Source organism: Chelonus insularis, unplaced genomic scaffold, assembly GCF_013357705.1.
Source record: "Chelonus insularis isolate UGA/USDA-ARS -01 unplaced genomic scaffold, ASM1335770v1 contig_35_pilon, whole genome shotgun sequence".
Lineage (NCBI taxonomy): Eukaryota > Metazoa > Arthropoda > Insecta > Hymenoptera > Braconidae > Chelonus > Chelonus insularis.
This window is the reverse complement of record NW_023276524.1, coordinates 974,823-997,232: the sequence shown is the minus strand read 5'-3', so window position 1 is coordinate 997,232 and position 22,410 is coordinate 974,823. Positions and strand designations below refer to the sequence as shown.

Here is a 22,410-nt window from a genome sequence, read left to right as displayed (position 1 = left end):
AATAAATTTGAAGAATTTTCTGAAATTGAATTAACAAATTCAACATGTTATTGGTATCGGTGAATAAAAAATTCAATATGCTTGGAAGAAACTAATAACTGTCGGCTATCACACGTTTTTTTCTATTCTCGAGAATGAGAAAAACAGTAGAATATCAATGGCTATGTGAATTTTTGCAACCGATATTTAGGTAAAGCAGAGAATACCAAGTACTGGCAAAATGCCAGACAGAAGTAATCCGTAGTATCACCAGCTGACAAACTTGAACACATAATTAGTTACTTGAAGTTCTTGACGGACCTAATATTTAATACTTGTTATATTACAATACTATTTCAACTAATCATATAGAATTATAATTTTCTTAAAAGAAAAAATTTTACTACATTTTAATTTTCGAAGAAAATAATAATTTATAAATAAATAAATTATTTAGTAATATAAAAGAATCTTGTTAACTGTTTAATAATGTTTAATAATATGAAATATTAAAAAAAAGTGTGTTTTGGTGATTTTGAAAATTGAATTCTAATCTTGGAATGTTTTTTTAATATATACGGTCCCAATTGATGACTTAATCAGTTTATTCATTTTGCGTATCCTGAATTTCGACACATCTCCACGTTTCAAAATCCCCAAAGTGAAACACAATAGTTTTTAAGTGAACGTCTGTCTGTGTGTTCGTACGTGCGTTCGGAATTATTTTTCGCCTCGATTATCTTGAGAACAAAAAATGTTATCGATGTGGGACTAATTGCATTCGACACATAATTACACAATTTAAAACTGTTTAGGTTTTCAGCAAAGTCGGTCCAGTTATTTTCTATGCAGGATCTAAAAACTGAGAGAACTAGTCAACTAGCTGAATTTTGTCATTCTTTCCTCTGGAAAGTTAGTAGTGTGGACGGTAGTGTTTCGTGCGTCAAGCATTAATTACCGCCATTTTACCCTTAGATCATAACAAGGCACTACCGTGTCTCTATCCAAGTAATAAGATAATTTTTGCAATTTATAATTTTTAAACTGTTTTCCTAGTTTCAACATAAACATGGGCTAAAATTAAGAATTTCCGCGGTAAGAAATTGTTGACTTACGATTAAGTATACTATTAAGTATCATTACTGTTTCATTTATAATACAGTCATACCTCGACTTACGCTACCCCATTTTATGCGAATTCGGAGATACGTGGTCTTTCATTTGCCTATGAATGGTATAAGTGAAGAAGTGGTCGATATTGCCAAACAATTGAATCCCGACTTACACAGTTATAGCTTGGTTCCGTCTATCGCGTAAGTCCAAACTATTACTGCATATAGAATTGAAAAATTTTCGTTTCACTAAAGTCAAATAAAACGAACATTTATCCATGGAGCAATCACATGTGTTTTTTTTTAAAGTTGGTAACTTATCATTCTTGCTTTAGTGAAGTTATATTAGTAGTGTGGACTTTTTGGATCGCACCCAGATTACTGGAGAGCACTGATATTATAAGTTTCTTTTTGTGGACTCACATGTCTATTAGCCCATACATGATAATATTTGTAAAATTTAAGAGCCGTTTGGTGCATATTACCGCTTATTACAGAGTCTACATCATATGTTACAAATAGTAATAGGGTTTTTTGTTCTACATAACTTCTTATAAACTCTCATTAAGTTCAAATGTATGAATACATAGATATCGAATAAATGATATTAAGAGATTATATTGAAGTAAATTGCTGAGGTCAAACTCGATGCTTATGAAGATAGTTATATTAGACTTGTTTGTTTACATCAGACTTTTTCTATCACTCAGAAATTATATTTTAATAAAAAACACGCCCAAAATGAAAAATAAGCCCAAAACAAGCCCATTACAGGCCTAAATTTTGAAGGAGCTCAATTGAAGCCCAAAAACATTTTCTAGGCCCACAACACCCCGATTCGAGCCCAAAAATATTTTAAAAATCTAGAAAAGGAAAAAAAAATTCTCATAGAAACTTATCATCAAATTAACTTTTGGTGCTACAAATTTACATTTGTAATAATTTATTGTCATCATTGTCGAATATGATCTTAGAAAATGAGCTCCAATTGGGCGTGTTTTAGGCCTGCAAAATAGTTTTAGGCTTGATTTGGGCGCGTTTTAGGCCTGGAAAAGAATTGTGGGCTCGAATTGGGTCTCCTTTAGGCGTGCCCAAAAACTGATCATTTTTACTCGGGTGCATCTTAATTTTATAGTAAAGACGATGTTACTGTAGAAAAAGAATTGAAAAGCATGAAAATGGCGAAGGATGATGACAAAAATGAAAGAAAGAATTTGATAAAAGTATTGACAAAAAATACAAAAAGAATAACACAATTGTGCACTACGATGAATAACAATTTTAAAGCGTTGACGACGATGTGGATAGCAAGTAATATAGTTGCTGAACCGTTCTAATGTTTACAGTTACTGATAGAACAGCAAAATAACATTTAACAAGGATCACAATAGTATTGTCAAAAACAGCAAGAGCTTCAGCACGAATAGAAGAGAGTCGTAAAAATTTATTAACAATAAGATTTAAGAGAATATTTTTCTAATAGTGAGCATTTTGGAATAGTCAAAAAAACTTTCCTGTAATATAAAACTGATAAGAATGTTTTTTCAGATTATTATACTCGTCAATACCGTAGGAAGCGTGGCGGAAAAACTGACGAGAAAGAAGAAGATACGTAATGTTGAAATTTCAAAGAATATTGTTAGATACCCTAACTTATCTTAACTCATCTTAAAACACGTATCGTAAATAATATTTTAGAAAACGTAACTAAATTTTAAAAGCTTTTCCTCAAACCCTTTTTTGTACATCCTCAATAAAAGTTTCTCTTTTACTGCCTATATCCGTCCCAAAACACAAGTCCCACGATTTCACTTTTCCAGATAACCTACCCTTCCACGTCAACCCTACAACCACCAATCCTTACGTCACTCCACCTCCCACTTCTCTAGGTTAAGACTTCCTTAAATAGTCCTGATTTTCTTAATTTTAGTTAGATTAGACCTGAAGTCCTAAGGGACAACATTATACTTTTCATACTTTGTACTCAAGTTGAATAAATTGTAGTTAAGTTAAAAAGGATTTGAAGTTTAATAAATAAACCGATTGGAATCCAACATAATTTTGGCGACGAGGATGGGATATAGTTCGACGTTTCACGAATAACTTCAGCGATAAGTGTATCCGGAAACACCCTGAAACGAGGAAACGACGATTTTAATCGGAATCGAACAGCCATCGATTGATTTGTTCATCTGGAAGCCATCCTGAAGCCAGCACCTTCAGCTCCAGCACAACTTCACCTTCAACGTCAGCTGATCATCTGGGACATCCAACACCAGTTAAGCTGATTCAACAATTTACCTGGTTGACCTTCTGGACGAGTAGCAACTCCAGCACCAGCTTGTAACGTGAGTCAAACATCTTATATATAGTATTCATCAGGTCTTGATCTCTCTCCGATTCCCTACAACCTCTTCAAAAAGTAAAATGGATGAGCCGGTAACCACAAACGTAGTTCGATCATCCCCAGAAGTCTCGTTAGAGTTCCTAATTAAATTAATCCCCGAAAAATTTGATGGCGACAGGTTTAAGTTACGAAGCTTTATTAAACAGATAGACGCGGTATTTGAATTAGCTCATCAATCACAAATAAATGCTTTGATGTTATTTGTGAAGAGTAGAATAACTGGTAAAGCCCGTGACCAAATAGACATACACTGTAATTTAACAACATGGGAAGAAATTTCTAACTTGCTTTTAACTCTGTATCAAGATAAAAAATCCCTCGATCAATTATTAGAAGAGCTCTCCAATACTGAGCAAGATATAAGGAAAGAAAATCTTTCACAATTCTTCCAAAGAATAGAGGAAACATCTTCGCGAATTCTCGCTGTAATTGACGCATCAGATGATGGAGCGAATCCAAGTAAATTAAGAGGAAAAAAAGAAATGATCAACGAGATCACATTGAATCGGTTCGTGTATCATTGTCATCCGCGAATCTCACAGATGTTGAGGTATAGATCTTTCAACAATATAAATAATGCCTTTACCGCCGGGCTTGCTGAAGAAAAAGCATTACGGTTAGATCAATTCCAGTCCCAACGTCAACTTCCTTATGCAAAAAAATGTAAAAATTGTGGCAAAACAAACCACGCCACAGAAAACTGTCGGTTCAACCAGAAACAGAACGTTCAGTCTATAAATCACGTGAATAATACTTCATCAGATAGTAAATCTTGCAGATATTGTCGTTCATGGGGGCATACTATTGATGAATGTCAAAAAAGAATAGAAAATAATAAAAAACATAACAATAAAAATCAATTTAAGGCAGGTCAAAACCAGCAATACAAAAATCAAAATAAGTATCAAAATAGGAATTACCAAAATTCTAAACCCTCAACCTCTCGAAATGTAAACTTCCAAACAACCGATGACTCCGATATGTCAAATCAAGACTCTCATCATGAAGTCGAGTCAGACCAGCTCCTTACTGCTTTTTCTCAAGCACATGTCTTTCTCGATACCAATGACCTATCATTCGTTTTATTTAAATCAGAGTACTCAAATGCAAATGATAAAACATTAAAATTACTCGTTGACACCGGAGCATCAATTTCTCTAATAAAAGAAAGAAGCCTCAAAGTCAGGAAAATAACTGACCCAAAAACCATTATCCTCAATGGAATAAGTGCTAACGCACCTCTTAGTACTCTTGGAGAAACAGAAATCCCACTCCAATTGTTTAAATATAACATTAACCTCAAGGCTCAACTAATAAATGACCATAACAATATCCCTTTCGACGGTCTGTTAGGACAGGACTTCTTTAAAGCACATAATGCTAATATAAATTATGGTAAATCCTCTATGTCCTTAGCTTCGCTACCGGTTACCATACATATCTATTCAAATACTCCGCAAGGCAAAGGCGTAATTAACATTGGTCCGCGTAGTGAAACGGCAATTGCCGTTACTGTCGATAATCCCTTGAACCTGACAGAAGGGATCATTGAGTCTCAGGAAACAAACTCTGTTTTGTTTCCCAGTTCAATAGTGAAAATTCTTCCAAATAATATAGCCTTAACAACAGCAATAAACGCTAGCAATAAAATTACCCGACTTACTAACATAAAATTGTCCATTACACCTGTCCCTCAACAAAAATATATTTTTAACATAAATAAAAATGAGAACGATACAAGTAGACAAAATGACAGACTAATGACTCTTAAGTCAGCCCTTCGACTCCAGCATTTGAGAGACGGATCAGAGGAAAAAATTTCTATTAACCAAATATGCTTAGAATTTGAATGCATATTTCTTTTAAAGGAAGACACTTTAACATTTACTGAAACAGATAATCACTCTGTTCCCACAACGGACGAAATACCCGTGCATGCAAAGACGTACAGATATCCTGTAGTACATAAAGAAGAGGTTAATAAACAAATTACTGAGATGCTTAAACAAGGTATCATAAAACCGTCAACAAGTCCTTGGTCAAGTCCTTTATGGGTTGTTCCTAAAAAGCTTGATGCTTCAGGACAACAGAAATGGAGAGTAGTAATCGACTATAGATTACTTAATGAAAAAACCATAGGTGACGCACACCCCATTCCGAATATAGAAGACATACTAGACCAACTAGGACACTCACAGTACTTTACAACCTTAGACTTAGCCAGCGGGTTCCACCAAATAAAAATGAACCCCAAAGATGCGCCCAAAACCGCCTTTACGACCCCTGAAGGTCACTATGAGTACGTTAGGATGCCCTTTGGTCTGAAAAACGCACCAGCCACTTTCCAGCGTCTAATGAGGAATGTACTACTTGGCCTTACCGATAAGCAATGCTTTGTGTATATTGATGATATAATTATTTATGGATCCTCATTAAAGGATCACAATCAAAAATTGATTAACGTATTTAGTCGGCTTAAAGAACATAACTTGAAACTACAGCCCGACAAATGCGAATTCTTAAAATCATCGTGTTTATACTTGGGTCACGTAATAACACGCGATGGTGTCAAACCAGATCCAGGTAAAATAAAATCGATTCAAGCTATGCCAACACCGAAAAACGCTAAAGATATAAAAATATTCCTCGGTATGGCAGGCTATTATAGAAAATTCATAAATAATTTTTCCACAATCGCGAAGCCACTGACACTCTTATTACAGAAAGATGTACCATATAATTGGACAAATAGTCAACAGGAAGCTTTCGAGACCCTAAAAAACTCACTGATAAGAGATCCAATACTTAAGTACCCTGATTTTAATGAACCATTTACATTAACCTGCGATGCCTCAAATATTGGAATAGGTAGTGTATTATCTCAGATAATAAAAGACAGAGATCTACCCATCGCATATTATTCGAGAACGCTAAATAAGGCTGAAAAAAATTACTCCACTACGGAAAAAGAACTATTAGCCATCGTAAAATCTGTTGAACACTTTCGACCCTACCTCTTCGGACGGAAATTTACAATATACACCGACCATAGACCACTTCAATGGTTGTTTAATTGTAAAAACCCATCATCACGATTAGTACGCTGGCGACTAACCCTAAATGAGTATGAATATGCCATTAAATATAAACCAGGCAGAGTTAATTCGAATGCTGACGGACTGTCACGTCTTTTCCCAGAATCGCCTGAAATAAATATCAATCTTGTCGACACTTCCATAGTTCAAGACAAAACTTTCAAAGATTTTATTAAATTTCATTACACTAATAATGACGTAGTTACATACGAAAAAGAAACCTCGACTCCCGAAAAAATTCTAGGTACATTAATAATCTCATGGTCTGTAGACTTAGACGAAAGTAACCAATACTCCAACTTTGTTCAAGATAAATACGACATATCTAATATAAAACCACCCTTAAATGGTTACGTAGAAATGAAAGATAAAAAACAAAGATTAATATTAATATTCCCTAAGAATATACATTATGAAAAACTAGAATACAAGCATTATTTCAGTACACTTTCTAACGTGAAAAGCATTATAAAAAAAGAACCATTTACTTTTGTCCCACCTAAGGATAGTAATATTAAAGAATTACTATTAAATGAAATGTTAAAATTCATTTTCCCCAAGAACCAAATAAAAATTCTTCAGATCACAAGGGTTACTCCAAAAACTCGCGAGGAAATAAAAAATATTCTAGCGGAAAATCACGACAGTAAACTTGCAGGACACTGCGGATTTCAAAAAACATATAAGAAAATAAAAGAAAATTATTATTGGGTTAATATGAAATCTGACATAAGGAAATATATCAAATCCTGCCATTCATGCCAAGTTAACAAAACAAATTTTAAACCAACAAAACAACCCATGAAGATAACCACAACCTTCGACAAACCTCTAGAACGATTAGCTATAGATATTGTAGGCCCTCTACCTTTAACAGAATCAGGTAATAAATTTATTCTTACTTCCCAGGATGAATTTACCAAATACCTGTTCATTTATCCAGTACAGAATCACGAAGCTAAGACTGTAGCAGCCACTTTAACTAACAAAATTTTTACAACCTTCGGTATCCCCAAAATGTTTTTGACCGATCAAGGTACCGACTTTATGTCAAACCTAATTAAAGAATTAAGTTCACTTTTCAAAACTAAACATATTACAACAACACCTTATCACCCAGAAACTAACGGAGGATTAGAACGTACTCACTTAACAATAAAGGACTACCTAAAACACTACATCACTGCAAATCAGACTAACTGGGACGAATACTTACCTTTCGCAATGTTTAGCTACAACACTGCTATTCACCGAACGACAAATTACACTCCCTACGAATTAATGTTTGGTCATAAGGCCTATCTGCCTTCTTCCATAACACAGGAACCCCAGTTTCATTACACCTATGATGATTATATTAAAGCTCTACAATTTAAAATGAACACATCCTTCAAAATTGCACGCGAAAATATTATCACTGCAAAAGAAAAAAGTAAAGAATACTTTGACCGGAAAATTAATCCTAAAGAGTTCAAAATCAACGACTTAGTACTAATTCATCAAAAACAAATAAAACCGGGATTATCAAAAAAGTTAGCAAAGCAATTTAATGGACCCTTTAGAATCTCCAAGATTTTCCCAAATAGTACTGTAGAAATAATTAATAACAAAAACAAACCCATTAAATATCACACTAACTTGTTGAAACATTATGTTTCAGAAAATGATTCCGACGTACCTAATCCTCCTACTTCTTCCATATCCCACTTTTAGTTATTACTACGAAAATCATCCTCTATCACATACTAGTGGGTTATTCTATAACAAGAAAGGAACAGCTAGAATATCAAATTCAAAATTTACCCTTCTTGCTCATTTAAATTTAACACATCTTTTTGACGCTCGCAATATAGTTATAAATAACGCAATATTAACTAGAAGCCTTTGCACACAAATCACAACTCTCTCAGTACGCGACCACGTAACAATAAATTGCCACAAGACATTAGAGTTAATTAAAAACGATATAAAAGCAATTGACGATAATTATGGAATAATCCAAGATATGTTCATCAATCAAACTCGGAAGATCCGCGGCCTTATAAACGGAGTCTCTTATGTTTTTAATTGGCTTTTTGGAACTCCTGACGCTGATGATGCTCAGTATTACAGTGATAGCATAAAAATGTTAATTAATGATAATGTTCAAACACAAACTCTATTAAAATCACAGATACAGATAATAACAAGCACTATAAGAAATTTTAACCATTCCCTAACGACCCTAAAAAGTCAAGAAAAAACCATTAATGATAACTTGAAACAGATTCAGAATTTTGAAACAAATACTACAGACTTTTTAGAATTCGTTGATTTCGAAAATCGGGTCACTTCACACATAACTTCTTTATCTATTCTGACAAATTTCGTTTCAAGAGAATTTGGTAAAGCTATCGAAACCATCACCTTCGCTAAAAATAATATCCTATCTCCTCATTTAATAAGCTCAAAAGAATTATTAAATGAATTACTTAAATACAATGGTGCCGAACATTTAATTGTTGAACCTATACACGCGAACATCCCAACAATAGAAAGTCTAATAAAAATTAACGTAATAGTCCATACAAATACAGTAATATTTGTTATAGATATTCCCACTGCTAAACCGCTCATCTATGAACTCTACCAATTAATTTCTTTACCCATTCAACATCAAAATACGTCCATATATTCATACCTAATTCCAAATTCTCCATTTTTACTTATCTCCCAATCCAAATCCCAATTCACTTTCCTTCAGGACCTTTTGGATTGTACTATGTATCAAGGTGGACATTATGTGTGCCAAAACATTCACACATTAAGGACGACCAGCTCAAGCATCTGCGAGGTGGCACTGCTATCGCCGCATACCCAGTACATCCCAGAAGACTGCCATACAAAAACTATCAAGGCCTCAATTGAAAGTTGGACATACATCGATTTCAACCGATGGATTTATGTTCTCCAAAAGCCCACATCTCTCACCATCATGTGCAACGACAACCATATGGAAGATGTTCTTATACAACAATCCGGAATGATCAGTCTAAATAACAACTGCAGAGGATTCACAAATATATACCTGCTAGAACCAACTAGATACAATAACAAAAACTCAACTTTTTATGTACCAATGGCCAGTATAGTAAGTCATGACTGCTGCATCTCCATCCCAACAATGAATAAGAAAATCTTATCTGAGCTGAAACCGATCCAACTAACCAGCATTGATCTAAATGAATTTAAATTTGCCGATAAAAAACTCCAAGATCTCAATGAAGTACTTACGGAGAGACTTACAAAACCATTTATCATATCACACTCACATTGGTATACAATCTTATTAGGAGGGATAGCCTCAATCATACTGATGGCTATCATTATCAACTGCTGCCGTTGGTGTGGATGCCTACACCTTCTTAAACGATTATGCTGCTTCACCCGAAGACCATCAGACGGCGAGATAATTCCACCAATGATCAAAAATTTCATAAATTGCAATTTCGACTCGGATCTACGGAGAGAATATACTACTTCCAGTAGAGACGTAGTGCTTTCCGAACGACGAAGCCCATCACCACTAAGAAGAATCACCATTCCAGAGGAATCAACAGACGGACCTAGGACATCAATCACTCAACCGAAAGCAATCCGTTCACGCAGAAGTACTGACCCATTGTAACAACAATAACAATAATTTAATTCACCATATTATTATACTTATATGTATCCCTTTTTATATATATCCTTATTACTTTAAGATTAGTATAAGAAGTACTATAAACAAGGAAAAAAAAAAAAAAACACATTTTTATAACATTTTTATAATATTTTTATTAAAGACTCTGTCTTTAATCCAAAACGGGGAGGTGTTAGATACCCTAACTTATCTTAACTCATCTTAAAACACGTATCGTAAATAATATTTTAGAAAACGTAACTAAATTTTAAAAGCTTTTCCTCAAACCCTTTTTTGTACATCCTCAATAAAAGTTTCTCTTTTACTGCCTATATCCGTCCCAAAACACAAGTCCCACGATTTCACTTTTCCAGATAACCTACCCTTCCACGTCAACCCTACAACCACCAATCCTTACGTCACTCCACCTCCCACTTCTCTAGGTTAAGACTTCCTTAAATAGTCCTGATTTTCTTAATTTTAGTTAGATTAGACCTGAAGTCCTAAGGGACAACATTATACTTTTCATACTTTGTACTCAAGTTGAATAAATTGTAGTTAAGTTAAAAAGGATTTGAAGTTTAATAAATAAACCGATTGGAATCCAACAATATATTACTATAAAAGTAACAGTTAAGATTATAAAAGAAACACAAAAAAGTTTGTAAGATCTATCTCATAAAAACAATAACTTATATTCAGCGAAGATAACTTTTATCCATTTTCTTGCCCAATAATTATGTCTCTGCATAGATGAACGTCAAAAGCAAAAACCATTTTTCTTGCCGTAGGTTATTCTATATCCATAAAAGTATACAAGGAAAAGCTACCAATCATTTTGAACTTCTAGAATTTCGTATGTATTGTTAAATAAATATACGTCTTAATCTATATATAATTTGACAAACGACTGAATTTGTTGTTAGTAACGCTCGACCGATTTGTTTATGGTTAGTTTCTGACTGAGATTTGAGCTAACCAGATATTTTTCCCTCTCATTGAGATCTTGCAATTAATTTTATAAACGTTCTAATATTTCTTAGAGTTATTATTTCGTCATTGGAAATAAATAAATATTAAAAGGAGAGTTTATTGAAATGACAGACCCAAATGCAGAATCTAAAAAAAAAAACGTCTAATCTGTGCTAGTTACAGTCACAAACTAAAATAAACAAACCAGTCGCATGTTGCTATCAACAAATTCTGTCGTTTATCAAGCCATCTATAGATAGACACGTATATATATTTTACAATATATATATAAGAAATTTAAGTTGATTGACATAGTAAAATCGAAAATACAATGTTTTCCTCCAGTAATAACTCGTTATTTTGTGTTTCAATAATCTGTAAAGATGGCTAACGGCCGTCATAAAATTATGGAAATTTGCACACACTTTTTCCGAGATCTGGAGAATATATCTGCCAAGTTCCAAGTGAATCTGAGTTGTTGGATAGATATACAATGTTTGTAACTCTTCCTTTATTTTCCCTCTCTGTATTTCATATCCACATGCTATCCATATTATTTTTTTTTTGCATTTTCGTTCAAAAAACACGAAAGCATTTCTCCTTGTGTGTTAATGAACACATGATATTTTAGGGCTGTTGTAGTTTTTCTAATCAATTTTTTCTAAGTACATTTCTAACTCAGAAAAATGATCATCATAAAGACTTACGTACTCTCTAAAATAACGATGTAAGTTCTCAAATTATATTATAACCTGAAGGCTGGAGATCCATTAAAATAGTAAATTTACAACGACTAAAAACTTATAATCAATGAATAAATTATAGGGAACTTATTAATCATGTATCGTTTTACAAAAAATTCATCTACGAATAACGTAACGAGCTCAGATATAGATTATCGTAACTTTTATAGCTACAAGCGTAAGTATTTTGTGAACTTACGTTTAAAAATCTAATTTGAAGAGAAAACTATGTAATTGAATTGAAGAAGACTGACGTACAGTAAAATTTGAGGTAAATTGAATTATTTCAATTACTTTGATACGAAAATATATAAGAACATGAAATTGAAATTAATGAAGTCTAATATCACAGTGATCATAAAAAATCAATAATGATTGAAGTTTCCATTTAAAAAAAAAAAGTTTTTGATTTTTTCTAATGATTTTTTTTTATTTACTTTTAAATTATGAATTTTATTAATTTTTATAAGTTTTGTACATTATAATTCATTCTGTTTTATTCCTTAATAACTATACTCTACAAAATAATAGTTGAGTTCCATAATTGGAATTAAAATCCTGTGTTAATCGCTAATTTTACAAAAAAAATAGTTGAGTCTTTTTCGAACTATTAATAGTAAAGCCAACTATATTTTTCGCTCGGTGTAAGCAATTAATTAATGGTCACAAAAATATTAATAATAAAAAAACGAATGAGTCGATATAATTATTCATATGAAAGAATGTTTCAAGACAAATTAGTTGGAGTAAAATGACTCTGTGTAACAGCAACAAGTTGAGTGTAGGAGATGCGCAGTTGTTCTAATTTTGATACAAGTCGTATTTTGGTCTTGTACTAATTAAATATAAACAAGCTCTGTTACAAAAAAAGTATCAACACATTATTAATAGTAAATTTACATGAAATAAACTCTATGTGCAATTTTGTCTGGAATGTGGGGCAAATAAAACTTCTTCGACTGCTTCATCACATACAGATTTAGTATTAAATTCTATTTAAAATTCAAAATTTGCGTTATTGATACATGTTGATATGAAATTACGGTTTTTTTTAGAATTATTCATAAAAGAATTAACCTATTAAGGCTCATGGCTAGTAACCGCATAGACAGTGCTCAAATAACTATTGGAATTATAGTATGACTAAAAAATAAGGTTGACGTATTCGTGATTTTTCGACCAATCATTATGTCTTTATTTTCATAAATAATTTCATATGTTTATTATTAAAATATCAATGATTTTATAAACCTATGCTATGAGTGAAACACTAACAAAGACTTTCTACACCTATACTAATAGCTTATACTTTTTTATGTAGAAAAAGTGAAAAAAAAGCTCCAAAAAATGTTTTTTTAACAATTTCTCTCTATACTTGAAAATTTCAAAAAAAATATCATGACTCATGATTTTCCCATAGAATTGGACGGAAAAAAAACAACTACGAAATACGTTAACATTATTTTTTAGCCATGCTATGATTTCAATAGTTACTTCAACACTATCTATGTTGTGCTAGCCATGAGCTCTAATGGGTTAAGCTGATAAATGAATTATTTTATTTCTTCAAACTTATTGTAATTCAATTTACCTCAGTCTCCCTTATATTAATAATAAAAGCATGCTAAATAGCTGACAGCTGTTCCAAAAAATTGTACGGTCTGTCAATCTATTCGTTATTTAAATAGTTGCAAAACACTAAAAAAAATTTACTAGTTAGTACTTTTATTATTATTTTTTTTGATATTAAAATTCTCAAAAAAACTACACTATCAATATTTGCATTTGATAATAAACTAATAAACTTGATCAAAATTATTATCAAACAATTTGTTACTTTGAAGGAATTTCTATTCTATTTGTCAAACTTACAATAATGGAAGCTCAAAAAAGCAAGTTGAAAATTTCAAGAAGTACTTGCATGTCATTAACATTCATTTCGGGTTATATAAAGAATCAAGAATAGTCTACATATACTCTCAGTCATTATATATTTACAGATACATGTGCAAAGTTAAAAATACATTACATAGTGTATCAAGGGAATAAAGTACACCATTCCAGTCGTGTAGAAATCCTGTCTTGAAATTAAAGTTAAGAAATAGAATATTTTAGATTGAAGTGTTATAAATCTATTCCTATGTTGTAAATTTTCATTTTTGCCATATTGTCACAGAATTTAGATTTTATTCTCAATTCAGAGACCATGACGTCTTTGTCTAGTACAGAGGAAAAACATGCGTGTGCGCATGCGCAGGAACAAATTTTTATCATATTCCCGGCGAAAATTAACCATTTTTTTCTGCTTTCAGGAAGAAAAGTCATGGATTGATTTTCTTAAAAAAAGACATTGTAGACTATTTTTTAAAAATGGAATAGTGAAAAGAATAAAGTGGACTGTAAAATCAATGAATATAATACGACTGATTCAAACAGTGACTACACTTACACTGTAAAATAAATAAATATTCACTGATTTTTCAGTTCATGTTTTTATTTTCACCGTTGCATTTCTAGAGAATAGCGTTATCTTCGTTCAAGATAAAAAACCGTTAGCTTTCCACCCTGAAAATTGGAGAAAAAGTTAACTTTTAGCAGCGATATAATAAAAATTAGAATGTTTACGATGCAAACAAAATAAGGCATTTTTATATAGATATTCGCTTGCCCACGGCTCGGGTTGCAATAATATGTCCAGATAATAATGCCCTATTTCGTTCCCTTGGTTAACAATATACTACTTCAATGTTATGCGAAGCAAGTGAGACTTTATAGCTTCTCATGATCAATGAGAAGTTAACTCAAGTTTCCGTAGAATTGTGAGAAAAAAAATAATCCATCATTAATATAATTCCAAACTTATTCCTCTCTTAAAAAAGACATGGCCGGTTATCGTCATAATGTCATCATATCCGTCATCGTTTTATTCGGGTGTCGATTGGCTGTTAGAAGTTATGGCGGGAGAGGTTTTTAATTTAAAAAAAAAATATAATTTTTTTTTTCTTATTTACGTATGGAATACGATGCTGCACGCACGCCTGTGCACTTCGAGTAATAATAAAATCCTAAACTTTGTAGCACCCGAAATCTTAGAAAATAAATCATTTTCATACGAATTATGAAAACAAAGTGATTACAAGTTAAATATTTATATAATTGATAAGTCGTTCGTGCATGAGATTGCGTATTTTGGAAATAGATTCAAGCAATTATCATTAAGCAATTAATTATGTTTACTTTAGTACGTAGGTATACCTCTGTACTACAGTAAACAGATAAAAGATAAAAGAATCGACTAAGCTAACACAAAAAAATACTATTTCTGCTATGATTCATGCATGATTGATAATAAAATTAAAGTAATTATAAGCAATTTTTATTATGGGAAACCAATAAATACTAATAAAATATTAATCACCATAAATAAATAATTCATTACTCGTGAATGCTTGATAAATATGGGATTTTAATTAAATATTCTATTCATTAATTAATGTACTAAATGTTTGAAGCGGGTTGATTATTATCGGCTAGTGTGATTTTACCCATGAATAATGAAGCTGATAAATATTTGATAAAGTTGTAGAATACTCACGGTGGTGGGTAGGATAATTATTGTTGTTACTCGACAAAAGTCGGTAATCCATGATGTACAGGTTTTTTGCAGAAACACTTTATTCACGATTTATATCAATGTCTTTCAACGTGTTTTATTAAAAAAATTATGTCAAAAGTTTATTGTGCTTGTCTTCCGTTGAGAAAACACAAGAAAAGATCGATCGATTATTATAATACATCACTACAACTATTTTAATGATACAAGTATCAACATCAATATGCACTTATTAAATCTCTATTTAGTTTATCACTAATCACAAGCAATCCTACAGAGTCTTTCAAAAATTTATTTTTCTGTACTTCACACTCTGATGATATTGAACACAACTAAAAAAACAGAAATGAATTTTGATAAATAATATTATAACTTTTTTGTGATAATTTATAACTTTTATATTTATCATTATCAACGGTTGAATGAAAATTTTTACAGAACATTGTTTTTTGAATAATAATCACATTAATTATTCTTAATTAGTATTTGGAAATGGAATCAGAGCATTCATCAATTAATAAATATAGACATTAATTGTAAATTAACATTTCTGATTTGATTTAAACAGTAACTATAAAAATAGGTTAAACCTTAAGAAATTTGTCAGAAAATTAATAATTATGAACTCAAACTTATTGTAACTACCTCGGCATAAAAATGTTCATCAGATTTTACGTGTCCTTAATCATCCATTCATTGCTTATCTTTTGTTTGCTTTGTGAACATTTTAAAAATTATAAATATCTCTCAGTCTTGTTTCTAGCATCGGATTCGGATCAAAAGTATTGTTATAAACTTTTTCAAACCACTCATCACAATTTCAATAGATTAATTTTTGTAAATAAATTTAAAATAAATAAAGTTATACATTAGTCTAAAACCATAACTATTTTTTAAAAATATTTGTAATGATGATCAAAGTTTTTCAGACTGATGAGATCACCGATAGACTTCATTGATTAGAAAAACTTCAGTTGCTCCAAAACACTCAGACTGGAAAGATGTAGTTTTTCATCTTGGTGTTAATGAATACATTTTAGTAATTTTATGTAAAAATATGCTATCATTTATTTGATTTTTTAATTTAATTTGGTCTATAAATTTAAAACTCGTTCAAAAAGAATTTAAAAACATTTTTAAGATTAAAAAATTTCATGTGTCATAATTTTGAATAAATAAAACTTTAGATGCTAAGAGTCAGATTTAAAAAAAAAAAAATAATATTTGGTGCACATTTGTAAAGCTCTTTTAATTAATTTTCCAATGCATCATACATGTTGCAATGAATAGATGATACGTTTCGAATCTATACAGTGTTTGTTTCAATTCAATCAACATCTATTGGTCAGTGAATGATAAAACAACAATATTGTGATTGCCGGAATCGCCACACACGATGAACCCTCTGGTAATTATCATCAGAAGAACACAAGGTATATAGAAGTACAACATAAACAACAGAGCATATAATAAGGTATACACGGCCAACGTAATCGTTTAAACGCGGACCTCTCGATTCCGCTGGAAAGCTACCCTTTGTGCATGCATCTCTGTATAAACAGTATATGTATATAAACATTATAATATATTGAAAACTATGTATAGAGTGTACAAAGAATCAAGGAGAGAAGAGATGAAGGAATACAAATATTTATAGTCTATCCGCGGATGATTATAAATATATCGACCTATATTAAATTTTATATCTCCGCTAATCATTGAGATCACATAGGTTAGCACTTAACGGATTTTTGATAAAATTCTGTATTAAATTTTGCATGAATACTGATAGCACGTATTTAAAATTTTCATTGTTATTAATCTATAATGTATTTTGTTAAGAAGACCAATTTATTCATTAATTGAAACAACATTAAAAATCCAAGTATGTAAAAATAAAACCCTTTGAGTGCATAAAATGTCGAATTGCTATCAACAAATACACACTACAAAGTGTGCTAAAGCTAGGCTGTATTAAAGTATTATTACCTCAATATTTTTCCATAGAATATAATCTATCCATCAGCTTCTCTTTACTGAAAAATATTTATAAATAATTTGAAAAATACTATACAGGGTTGTGGTGAAAATTTAAAAGAATTCAAGTGTTTAATTTCTAAACATTTGGATTTGCAGTAATGTGTACGAAGTATAATGACAAGAATACAGTGATAAATGAATAATAATTATTTTATAATGAACAGCTACAAAAAATGACTTTTTTTACTTATTTTAATTAATAATTATTACACTATTTATACGTTTCACAGTGTGTAAAATCTATAACTTGTTTGCAGCATTTAATATTGAAGAAGCTTAGCGTGCTAGAAATGTCTACAAGAATGACGCACTTAGATTTAAAGTGTAAGGTATTTATCCAAACGATATATTTTGATAAATACTTAAACTCTAGTAGACTTGCAGTAAATATGTGAATTAATGTAAATATTATAATTTTATAAATTACTCATAATGTCAAGAATTAACATTCAATTTGAAAGTACACTTGTCGTGAGAATGCTCTATTTATAATCCGTCGTTTTCTGATGAAGAAAAAAAGATAAGCTGAATTATGTAGAAAATATTTTTGGAATCGAAAAGCTGTAATAATAACATTAAACAACAATAGATACACACAGACATACGGCAGTGCCTGTTTATGACTTGTTTTCCATTTTGTAATATTACTCAACCGTTCTTGGATTACCCTTTCTACGAATTCCTCTGCCAATGATCCAGCGGTTCATGTATGATCCCAACAGCATTGAGAAGGCCCACACTGTAAGTTCTTGTTTATTTCTATTTTTAAGTATTTTTTTTCTGTTGTACTTTTTCAAATATTTCCTTTTTCTCGTTATCGCTAACTCACTTTGTTTCTCTAGATGTCTGACATTTGAAATCCTAGGATCAACGGAAAAGAAGAAAAAGTTGAAAAGAAAAGTATAGAGAAGCTGCAAACTCGCATCGCGTAACAAAAGACGCCGCGAAGAACCGCAAACAAGCGGTGGGTCCTTGTTACATCGAATGGACAAGGACTCGTTCACACCGGAATGCTAAAGAAAGAGCCGCATGGTGAAAGAAAAAACTTCGACCATGGAAGCGGGAAAAAATGAAATGAATGAAATTTAAAAAGGCGTGTATTCCATTAACATATGTATAAAAATATCAATAACATTTTATATTTACCTCAAACAGTAAAAAACGGGATATTAATCTTCAATCAAAACAGTGGATTAAATTTGGAATTAAAAAAAATATTTATTTAGAATTTCCATGATTAATTTGTTAGTCAACAACATTTAATAGCATTAAGACTCAATATCTTTTTTTTAATCGCAATATTTATCACACGAAAAAGCTCTATAACAAATGAATTTTAAGCAATTAATCGGATTTTATATCCATTTCTACTCTCGTCAAATACGTACAACTCTGTACTGCTCTTGTTACTCTCCATTATGACATTCGAGTATTCCTGTTTCTACTCCCACGCTACAGTCCGAAAAAATCACATGTAATTTATGTCGCACGCGAATCATGTCAAATTATTGAATAATTAAAAAAAACACAAAAATTACGAGGTTTACCTAGACATACTGGGATATATTAAATTGAGATATTGCAACTTCTCAACAGGAAATGTCGTAACTCTCATCCCATAATATCATTTCTATGAACACCTTAGAAACCAAAATACTATGAATCATCACAAAAAATTAAGAGGAAGAAAGTGATTTTATTAATACCGTTATTTATTAGTATAATCAACATTTATCTATAGATGATATTTCAAAGAATATGTTGTTATTAATATCAACGAATTTCAATAACAATAATTAATCAATTCTTCCATTAGATACTGATTAATAATTATTTAAATAAAATTTCTTAACTTAAAAACCATCAGAATAAAATTGATGAATACATTAATATTAAATTCAAAAAACGATTTTAAATTTCTTATAACGCCATTCCTGTAAAACTTAAAATATAAAAGCAGAGATGAAAATAATTAATTTTTTAAATTATGTAAATTAAAAGAATTATCAAAATGAAACGTAGTGTACTGTAATAATGACATTAAAAACTAAGTATCTGATAAATAACAATATTTTACATTTTACTATTTGTGTATGAGGTTATTTAAGAAGACAATTTAATGAAATTTATCGAACGCATTTCCTATAAAGAAGATAAGTATATTAACTGGATTCACGTCATGCGTAATGCTTTTTATGATCGTAAGGAATTTCACACTTGTACAAATTACGTTATTACAAGAGAGATCAACATGGTTATAAATCACGCAAGTAATTAAATAAATATAAACTAACACATAAACTACCAGAGTAAGAAGAATACAATATCATTTTCTATCAATAAACTTAGGACATATGCTTAATATAAATTACATCACCATGTCAATCACTTCATATATCTCATTAAAATGCATTTTCTTTCATACTAAAACAAAAAGTCAATCATTAACGAAAGTCATCAAATAACATTTCAATATTATGTTATGTTATTAATAAAACATCTACTTTATACATTAGCAGATCATTACTATTGTTATTATTTTCGATGAATGAAACAGAATTATTTTTTTTTCTCATGGTAACAGATTAAGAAAAAATAGAGCAATTTACCATATTGATCTAATGATAAAATAATTTTCGGTCCGCTTCATTTTCATCATAAATTCATAATAATATTGTAATAATGATAACACTTGCACACGTCATACCTTTAGTTTCACACTGTTTTGTTGTTGTGTACACAAGGGTTAGCTTAACATTTAATTTTGGTTGAAAAAATTTTCAAACACAACAAAAGGCTTTGCAGCTGTTTGATGATAATGAAATTAAAACTGAAAAATTAATTTGTTTTTCGATTCTTTCCATTCTTAATATCTGTAAATTTATTTAAACCATAAAAAGTTAATTTAATTCGAGGCCACATAATATAAATATAATAAAATAGGGAATTTGTATTGACTATTCTCATTCTCAAGTTATAATATAAAACACAAGAGTCGAACAAAAAAAAGAATGAAAAATAAAGAAATGGCAGCGCGAATATGTAGAAATGAGTAAAAAACTTGATGACGAATGTCAAAATCTCTACCAATTGAGTTTGGATGCGTTTGTGACAATGAATCATGAGATATTGAAAAATCATTCAGAGCAAATACTATGTATATATGGTCAAAAAATGATGTTTATCAAAAAAGTAAAGCTGTACATCTACCAAATTATTCAAAAAATTATGAAGCAGCTCTTACTAGTAGGTATGTAATAAATAACCCGAAAAGTGTAGTATAACAGATAGAAAATGATTCAACAGCGTTATAGCGAATGTGTTCTTTGACGTCATTTTCTATGAAATATACAGAAACATCATCAAATGATAATAATATGAAATAAAATGATTATTTTAGCTTACTAAGTCCTAAATGTACCTTTTCACGCCTCATAAATAATTGTGCTGCTGAAAATTTGAATTTGTTTTGAAATAATTTTTTTTTTAAAAATTTATTTGGTTGAAATAATTGTTTATTATTAATATTCATTTGATTCAACTTTAAAATAAAAATATTAGTCTACTTCCGGTCTGATCGAAACAAATTTTATTTAATGGTTTATATTGTAAGTATGGATGTAATTGTTATAAACAATTCACAATGATTCATAAACATATTTGATGAGTACAATTAATATGCAGTTATGTAATTTTATATTTTATTCACACGGACTTCATCTGATGGTTGATAACAACATACATCTATTTTGAACTGAATATAACTAATTATATACTATTGATAATAAATATTTAAAAAATTAGAAATACTATGACATTCTATCAAAAGTAAGAAGTATTGTTGAGCTATTTTTCCATTAACCATGTTTTCTATTTTTAATAGGTTTTCTCTCATAAAAAAATGAATTACAAAATCGAATTGAGTGAAAATTCAATCAAGTGTTAATTATGTAATTATGTGTTCAAGTAATTTAGTTTAGAATTCATATTGTCATCTGTTTTCAAGATATGTGAGGTAAAAAACATTTATTTATTTCTTTACGATCGTGTTTTTATTGAGACAAGAAATTACTAAGATCAATAAAATATTTTGTCTCATTTTCCTCCACAATTTTTTAAGAAATTTAAAGAATAGCATTTGAATTTAATATATATTTACACATGTTTCTTATTCAATAAATTTTATAACTTAAGTTATTAACAATTAATACTTTACTTTCCCAATTATTTGTAAGTATCCCTGGATGAAATGTTCAAATAGAGTTTTCTGGTCAGTGTTAATCAGGGAAACTAGCGGTCGATATTTAGATCAGTGATAGTTGGTGTATAAAATTAGGGTCTTAGTTCGGTGACGGTTACAATTTTTGTCGAAACTAATATTAAATACATTATTAATGCAATAAACAAACGGAAGTGATTTGTTGTTGTTAAGAATTATTTCTGCTAATAAGAAATGTTAACAAAATTAAAATAATTCAAGTTTGCATTTACTCAAAATATATACATATACATATATTAATGGAGTTATTTGTAATCGGACAATATTTGCCGCCATGATGTAAGTTAATTTATTCAATTATTCATTAAATTATTTAGCAGCGAACAATTATGCCTAAATTCAAATTGAAAAGAGCATTTTCAACTTCAAAGCGTAAGTATACTTCAAAATTTGAACTTCCAGAAATGAAATTTATTATAATTTCTAAATGGAAAGTTAAGAAACTTCTCACTTTTCACGTTATGAATTCCGACAGTAGATCAAGTAGCTTGAAATTAACAAATAAA

The 22,410-nt window shown here is 30.4% G+C and overlaps 1 protein-coding gene across 5 annotated transcripts in view; it reads right to left on the bottom strand.

Annotated features, from left to right (window-relative positions):
- The window catches only part of LOC118067098 (growth factor receptor-bound protein 14-like), a 395,959-nt gene that overhangs the window by 319,249 nt on the left and 54,300 nt on the right, over positions 1-22,410 (bottom strand). For 2 of the 5 annotated variants that reach the window (XM_035083659.1, XM_035083658.1), the window contains exon 2: positions 15,568-15,917. The exons of the other annotated variants lie outside the window; for them this stretch is intronic. In XM_035083659.1, the coding sequence (XP_034939550.1) occupies positions 15,568-15,619 (52 nt within the window). In that variant the 5' untranslated portion in view covers positions 15,620-15,917. The remainder of the gene's footprint in view (positions 1-15,567; positions 15,918-22,410) is intronic. 5 annotated transcript variants of the gene reach the window in all.